The 8,076-nt window shown below is 35.5% G+C and overlaps 1 protein-coding gene across 1 annotated transcript in view; it reads right to left on the bottom strand.

Annotated features, from left to right (window-relative positions):
* The window catches only part of SLC25A21 (solute carrier family 25 member 21), a 96,393-nt gene that overhangs the window by 20,474 nt on the left and 67,843 nt on the right, over window positions 1-8,076 (bottom strand). Inside the window, exon 3 of the mRNA XM_031553604.1 lies at window positions 2,550-2,616. Coding sequence (XP_031409464.1) covers window positions 2,550-2,616 — 67 coding nt within the window. The remainder of the gene's footprint in view (window positions 1-2,549; window positions 2,617-8,076) is intronic.

Here is an 8,076-nt window from a genome sequence, read left to right on the forward strand (position 1 = left end):
TTAAATTTCTTCTTAGTACAAAATCTGCCTAGCTCATTCTCTATACGCTTTTATGAGATATAAAAGAGACCTTACCTAGAAGTTTTCAAAAAAGTTCATTACAAACCCAAACCAAGGCAGAAAAATTGCCTCTATCTTTTGTGCTTTCTATGACCTCAAACACATAGGCGTTGACACAGATCTTCATGACCAGCCAGTTTGGCAATGGTCAAGGGACATATTTGGGCCTGTTGAAATATGGAATACCTTCAGAGGAATAAAAGGTGGAGAGTGAGCCAAAGGAAGCAGTGAGTTTCCATTAATGTTTTACATTTATATCCAAACAAGTTTAGTGGAAATTAAGAGAAGAGAAATTAAGCCAAGCTTAATTCTCTTTGGGCCAAAGCATAGACTCAAACTCTACTTGGATGTTAGAAATTGTGCTGGCAGATAACATCTGACATTAAATAGCTTCAGTATCCAGGATCTTACAAGTACATCACTGTACTGCCCTATTCTTCCAGTGTAGAACAGAGCTGCTATCTCAAGATAACTTAATGCCCTGTTGGTGTCCTTGGAACAGCAAAAAGTTTATAGGAATAGTGCAAAGAATTAAGAAATCAATGATTTAAAAGCATGTTTAGCATTTAGACCTCTTTCTCAAAGTTTCAGAAACCATACTGGGCCCTCACATTGATGCCCAAGAAGTATGTAGAAAGCATCTCACTAAGTAGCAGCAGTAAAATATATAAGAAGCTTATGATGTACAAAAAGAGGCTGAGACAACTGAGTTTGTTTACCCTGAAGTTATGAAGGCTAAGGGAATCTACTTCCGTCTTATACTATCTAGAAAAGGTGAAAGAGAAGACACTCAGACTGTTCTCAGAGGCTCACAACAACAACAACAAAAAAGAAGCAAGAGGCAAAGCTGCAACAGAGAAAATTTGGACTGAATATAAGGTAAAATTCTTTACAGTGCGAGCAATTGAGCACTGAAACAAGAACACAGACAGGCTGCAGTCTTCATCCTGGAAAATTTTGAGAACTCATCTAGACAAAGCTCTAGCTATGAAGTCAGAAGTGCTTTGGGTAGTAGGCCACCAGATGACCCACAGAGATTTCTCCCAATTTAAATGTTTTTATTATTTTATAACTATATTTAATATTGTGGAGACTAAGCCACAGGACTAAGAGAAAATGATTTGTCATTTTTGAATGACTCAGGCTGGTAGGAGAGAAATCAAACTTGGATTTGTATTTTAATTAAATATATGCTAGAATCTGAAATGCATGATCAGATGAACTTTAAGTCATTCGTACTGCAGTGAAATACAGAGACAGCCAAAACATCAGTCTGAAGAAAACAAGTTACTGGGAAGCTTTTAATTATCATCCATTTTTCTTCACTGCCACTTTGCCATTAAACTGAACTTCAGTTTGCTTAGTTGTGTATCAAGTAATTTTGAGATAGATGACATCATTTGCATCTAAAATGCTAATGCAAACAAGAAGATAACATTAGCAGAACTCCTATTACAAGGTCACTTAATTCTAATATTCTTCCTCTATAAAGGAATTGGAACATGAACGATTAATAGCAGGCTAAGGTTCAGGACCATGTGCAGTTTTTTAGAATGAAACAAAAAAAGAAAGAAAGGAAAATCAAGATGTTCTGTATGGTAACTGCTTTTAAACATACTTGACACAACTATAGAAAATTTCAAAGTTGTGAAGTGAAAGACAAAATGGATTCTTTGATAGATTTAGAGTTGTAAGATGAGGTGACTTTTTAAAAGTAGGTTTTGATAAAAGGGATTGGTATAACTGAACAAAATTTGGTGTAATGATATATTTCGCATAGGAGTGATACTAAAACAATGATCTACAAGTTGACATAGGGGATAATAAAAGGAAATCAGATCAACATTTGACACTGAATACACTGTTATAGGCTAGCATCCATTTCAAATTTAAGAGAGCTGGAGTAAAACATTCCTTGCATGATAGGAAGTTGTACCCACATATATATTCAATCTGGAAAAGAACAACAATATAGACTAGGGTGTTCTTTGAAGTATATGAAAAATCTCAGGCAGCACTTAAAACATACAGATACAGTTCTTCAAGTTTCTTAGTAAATACTTACTAGGAGTGGCTTCCTTAATTGTTCTTGTGTTCATTTATTAAGCCATTCAGAGTATTAGTTGCTTTGTAAATTGGTAGGTGTTTCCAATTAAAGTTTAAAGCAGAGGTAATTGTGAAGCTAAAATCTGGCTTCTAGTATTTTATTATAAACTTTGCTTGTATAAACTAATCACAATTTACTTTTCAGTAACATTATATTCACAGATAAAAAATATCCTAACTTTTAAAAGCATTATCCTACACTTCTTAATCAAGTAGAGGTTTTATTCAACAGAAAAGTTTCCTCCTAAAAATCAGAAGATCAACATGCCAAAGAATCTTAAGAATCAAATGTCAATCAGTGTGGAAGAAACACAATATATTCGAGCTGCTCTTCTTCTTGCTTATGTTTTTAAAGGGAAAAGCATGTTGATTTATTTTTTTACCTTCACTGCCCTTTTGGGAGTCTCAGCCAAGATGGGAGGGAGTATTCCTTTGTAGAAACCAAGCAATCTATTGAAGAAAAAAACATCATTTTTTGTATGGATAAACAGCAGATCATTGCCATATTCCCAATTCAATTTTCCCTTTCAGGCAAAGCAACTGATCTTTCCAAACTTACAAACACATAATAGTAATGCTTTTTCTTTGCTTTATTAATTAATGTATTACCTATTCTACTATGTGCTAGTGAAAAGACAATCAAGAGTCAGCAATTAAAAAGTAAAAATTCAGTCAAATTTTCTAGAGTAGACAAGAAATCGTATTTAAAAGAAGAGGAACAATTTTGACACTGATGAGGAAGTACTATTTCACTGTATTTATTTTTTTGATGTAGCAATAATGATATTTAAAATTGAAGTAAAATACAAATTTGAAAAAAACCTTGATTTCAGCAAGCTGCATACAAAAATCTGCATGCTCACTTCAGAAGCTAGGTTAAGGCACCTTTAAAATTTTGGTTTTTACATGCTTGAAAATACATGAAACTTTTTTGGGCAGTTCAGTTTTCAATACAAGTTAGGTATTCACAGAGACAGAATACATGGATTTCATCTTGGAAAAAACTAAAAAAAAAAAGTAGCAATGTCTTGCTACTGTACTCATTCAGGTCTTTGCCCTTCTCTAGGCCTGGCCCTATAAATGGTCAAGGGATTTACAATAGATGTAGTCTTCCGGAGTTTGGCTGAAGCCAAGTGTCGATCAATTGCAATACTTTGCATTACCTAATTTTTTTTATATATATATATAATTTAGGTATTTGAAGGCAGCCTGAGTTCCACTTACTAGACAAGGTTGGATCTTGGGAATACATCAGATAGTTCTCAGAATCCCCAACTGAGGTAAAAGTAGTCACAGTTTGTGTCTGCTTGGCCTCTACATTACAGAGGTAGTGCTTAGCAATTAGCAAAAAGCTATTTTGTCAGCCAACATATCTTAACACTCATCCATCTTCAGATACCTTATGCTTCTTTAAAGACTGTAAGAGGGAAACAGTCTACAGAAAAAATTACTTTTAGAAATGTTTAAAGGTGATTCGTCTTTACAAAACTGCCCATTAAGCAGGATACTTTTGCAGGGTGTAAAACAATAATCACATCAACAGAATCTCCTATAGCTATCCTATGCACATCAAAGAAAAACAATTAAATTCACAGTCCTCATCCAACTGTAAAAAGCTACAAATGCTATACCATCTTTTTCATCCTCCTTCTAACATTTCTTTGAAGTTCTGTTACTAAGCTACTCCAATGTAAATAAAATATTTAGGTTTTGAAGAGTTTCCAGAGTGGGAATATCACTTATAGTTCCTCTGAAGTTGAGCAAGTTATAGATTCCAGTCTACTATGAAAAGAAACTTTGATCATTTTATACATTGATGGTTTCATGACAAAACACTGAATGTCCCTAGGTAAGAGATTTCAGGAATTCATTGGAGGAGTCAGATGTTTGAATTTCCTCCAAGTCTCAGTTTAGGAACATAAAAAAATACAGTTACACAAACATATATCTATACCTATATATATTGCTCTACCGATGTAGATATAGATATAACCAGATATATAAATATACATGACCATAGATATTGGTAAAGCAATATAGGTAGAAATAGTGGCTACAATCTTAGCTTTTAACAGTTTGTATATATTCAGAGTATACTCTTGCTGATTCAGCAAGCTATTGAAACATGGAACAACTTTATGCATGTGATTCATATAGTTTAACATGAGTTGAAACTGAAATCAAGGTCCAAGAAGGATCAGCAAAAAAGAACACAAATTCCTATAAACACCTTCTTCCTTACAGTTCAGTCTAAAACACTGTAAGTGTATTTACAACAGGCATCACATTTAGAATTTCTAGTACTCCAGCATGATTGGAAATGGAAAGTGGAACATGCTTCGCTGCTCTACTCCCAGGTGTAGTTCTAACTAATGAGAAGTGAGACCTAAACTTTATCCAGATTTTCTCATTACAAAAATATGTATAAATTACGAGATAACTCTGTTAGTTCTAATTCCCACAACAGCATTACCTGGACTTACACAGCAGCTCAGGTTGCTTTTTCAGTGTAGCCTTCATGCATGTTAAAATATATGTAGCTATTGAATATATAAGTTACATAACATTCCTGTGGGCTCTGAAAATATCAGGAAAACTCTTCAGAGATATTGTAGAGGGGAAGGATAACCTGAACTGAGCAACACATTCACAATCTCAGCAATATTGGTAGACAAAAAATTGCTTCTAAAAAGAAATCCAAAATTCTGCCAGATTTCAATATTGAAATATCAGCTATTCAGAAGATCAGTAGGCCAAGCTGTGGGCTGTTTGAAAGCTCTAGAGAAGTGAGAATTGAAAATATTAAAAGCAATTATCCATTACTCCTGAATCACAGAAGGGTTGAGGCTGGCAGGGACTTCCAAGTCCATCTGCTTCAACCTCCCCTCTAGCAGGGGCACACAGACTAGGGTACTCAGAACTGTGACCAGTCAGGTTACAAATACCTCTAAGGAGACAGACTCCACAATGTCTCTGGTTACCCTGTTCAATCCTTCTCACAATACAAAAGTGCTTTCTGACGTACAGATCACACCTTTGGTAGCCTTGATTGTGCCCATAGCCTCTTATCCTGTCACTGGGCATCACTGACAGGAGCATGGCCTCATCCTCTTTGCACTTTCTCTTCACATATTTATACACATTGATAAGAGCCCCTTCTCTTTCCAGGCTGAACAGTTCCAGCTCTCCCAGCTTTTCTTCCATAGAAGAGATGTTTCAGTCACGTACTCATTTCTGTGGCTCTTTGCTGGACTTTCTCCAGTATGCCCAAGTGTCTTGTATGGAGAGCTCAGAACTCAGCACAGCACTCCAGATGTGGCTTCATCAGAGCTCATCAGAAGAGAAGGATCACCTCCCCTCACCTGCTGGCAATAGTCCTCCAGACGCTTTTCTTGCTTCAGGCATTTATTTGCTTAAATGCAAATGCTTGAATTTGCTTGAGGTGACAGTTTAAGGTGACAGCTGAGCTGTTGATGGTGTGTTCCCTTTGGTTCCCACTACCCATGCCCTTTGTCAACCCTGTCTATTGCTCGGTGACAAGGCTGCTGGTAACTCTCACCCTCACCTGTTTTTCCTGGTTTAAAGTTCTCACCAGGACAACTGTCCTGGGCACATTATGTGAAGCCAATCTGCTGTAAGGCCAACACTGACGGCTTTCTCCTTGAAGAACCTCTACTGTGAACAAGGAAAATCTGCAGAGTTCAGCAGCTATATTCATGTCCCTACAAGTGGGCTTCACTGTTTTAATCCTCTTTTCTTTTGTGGAGGCAAATTTTACCACACAAAAACAGAGAGGAATGAGTTAAGATCTATTCCTATGGAACATATTAAGAAATCTAAAAACATATGAAAACTTTGAGGATATACATACATATAGGCAATATGTAATTTAGTAAACATGGAAGAACTAGCTCAGTATTTAATTACAAAATGTGGTTTGTTTGGTTTCTTTTTCCTGAAATAGAAGCTGAAAAAAAAAAAGGTTAGAAAGTGCAGTTGTTGAGATGAAGTGAATGAGGGGAAGGAGGAACTAATAGTTCCATCTCATCACAATCTCTTATCAACCGAGTACATTTTTGCATGAAGCGGAGATTCTTCTGTTCCTGAGATGAGTTGAGCAGCTGCCACCATGTTTTTCAAGTAATGCTTTACAAATCATGCCCATTAAAGATTTCATTATTTGAAATCTTTGCAGAATGAGCTATTTATTTATTTTTAAACACTAGCATGATGATAGCAGAAACTTAAATGGCTCCCATGCCAGCAAGAAAGTACATCCACACACAAAAATGTTATACTTCTCTTCTCTTTGGTCAATAACAAGTTAGTACAAAATTTTTCAAAGTAAACTAATGAATGGTGATGACATTTCACATTTGAAAGATATTATCACTTGGACTCAGAACTCTCTTCAGAAAATCAGTGTTCAGAAAAACTGTGGAACGGCAGAAATCACTGCAGCCTGTGATAGGAGAGAGGGTGTGACATCATATTCCTAGCTAGAAACACTGGAAAGAACAAGTAAATCTCTAACAGAAACACAGCCACAGCTATATCTTATTTTGTTTCAGCAATAATAGTCTAAATGAACACCACTATTCAATTCTGGGCCACAGCCCAAACTCATCTTTGCAGAAGTTGATTTTGAAACATTACAGTCAATCATATATTCTCAATTTGTTCTTTTAGGCTTTAGCTATCCTTCTGGTTTCCATTTCTTCTTTGGAAGCCTTGAGTCATTCATCCTGGCAAGACAACTAACCCAAATCAGTTATTTTCTCCAAACTATGCTGAAATAGTGATCTTGCTTAGTTTGTTGTTTTCTTTCTCACTTTCATACAATTTTCTTTTTAAGGATCTAATAAAGCTGATTGAAGGCATGAACACAATATTGCTTTTCTTATATTGCTGTCAAATTGAAGTTTCTTACCCACACTGTTTTATAATTGAAACAAAATACCTCTTAGGTCCAATACTACTTTCATTACCTCTATATTATCCCAAGTATAAATAAAAGGCCTAGGTTTCATGATCATGTCACTTATACTAAATGGAATGTGCAACTTTCTGTTTTTACAAGGATTTTTCTTTCAACAAAGAGAAGGAATTCTAAAGACATACTTGGCAGAAGAGTGGCTATTCTTCAAAAAGAGAGAAAGAATACGTATCTGAATGTAACAAAATTTACTTAAATTTTTATACACCAAGGAAAAGATATTTTTTTATTTCATGGTATGTAGCATATTGTGAACTTATTACTATCAGACAGTAAAACATCCGAAATTGGAGCAGTATGCCTTTAATATATGCACTAGTGTGAGGTAATTTCTATGTTGACCTAGCTGGAGATTTCAAAGATTTTGAATTCCCAGAAGTTTCAGGAAAACTAGCAAGTGTTTAGTGAAGACAGATGCAAATTAGTACTTCCTTCTGAGAAAAAGGGAAGAACAATTTAGTCATTTATTTTGAGAGTAGCAACCCACCAGCCAATAGTCACACATGTAGTTCACCCAAATGACCGTGCCTACAACCGTTTGCCCAGCTGAAGGGGCATTCCATAGGGAAATCTGAATGTCCTTCAGCAGGAATAGGCAAGGAGCTGGGCATACTTGAAAATATATTAAAGGTTAGACACATTCATAGAAAACAAAGTTTCAACACTCTGTTGCTATCCAAAAATCTTTTTTCTTGTGAAGCATATTATCCTACTGCAAATGTTAAACACATGACACTACAGGAACCTCAGAGAAAGCTAGTAATGACACACTCAGCCTAGTTAAGCTTCTGAACTTTTTTAATGCAAATATTGTTCTGTATCTATTCTCTGCCTATACAGATATCTGCCATTTTAGCCACAAGCACCAAATAGTAGGAACTTTTTTTTTATAGCATACTTCATTTTTTTTTTTT

Source organism: Meleagris gallopavo, chromosome 5 (assembly GCF_000146605.3).
Source record: "Meleagris gallopavo isolate NT-WF06-2002-E0010 breed Aviagen turkey brand Nicholas breeding stock chromosome 5, Turkey_5.1, whole genome shotgun sequence".
Lineage (NCBI taxonomy): Eukaryota > Metazoa > Chordata > Aves > Galliformes > Phasianidae > Meleagris > Meleagris gallopavo.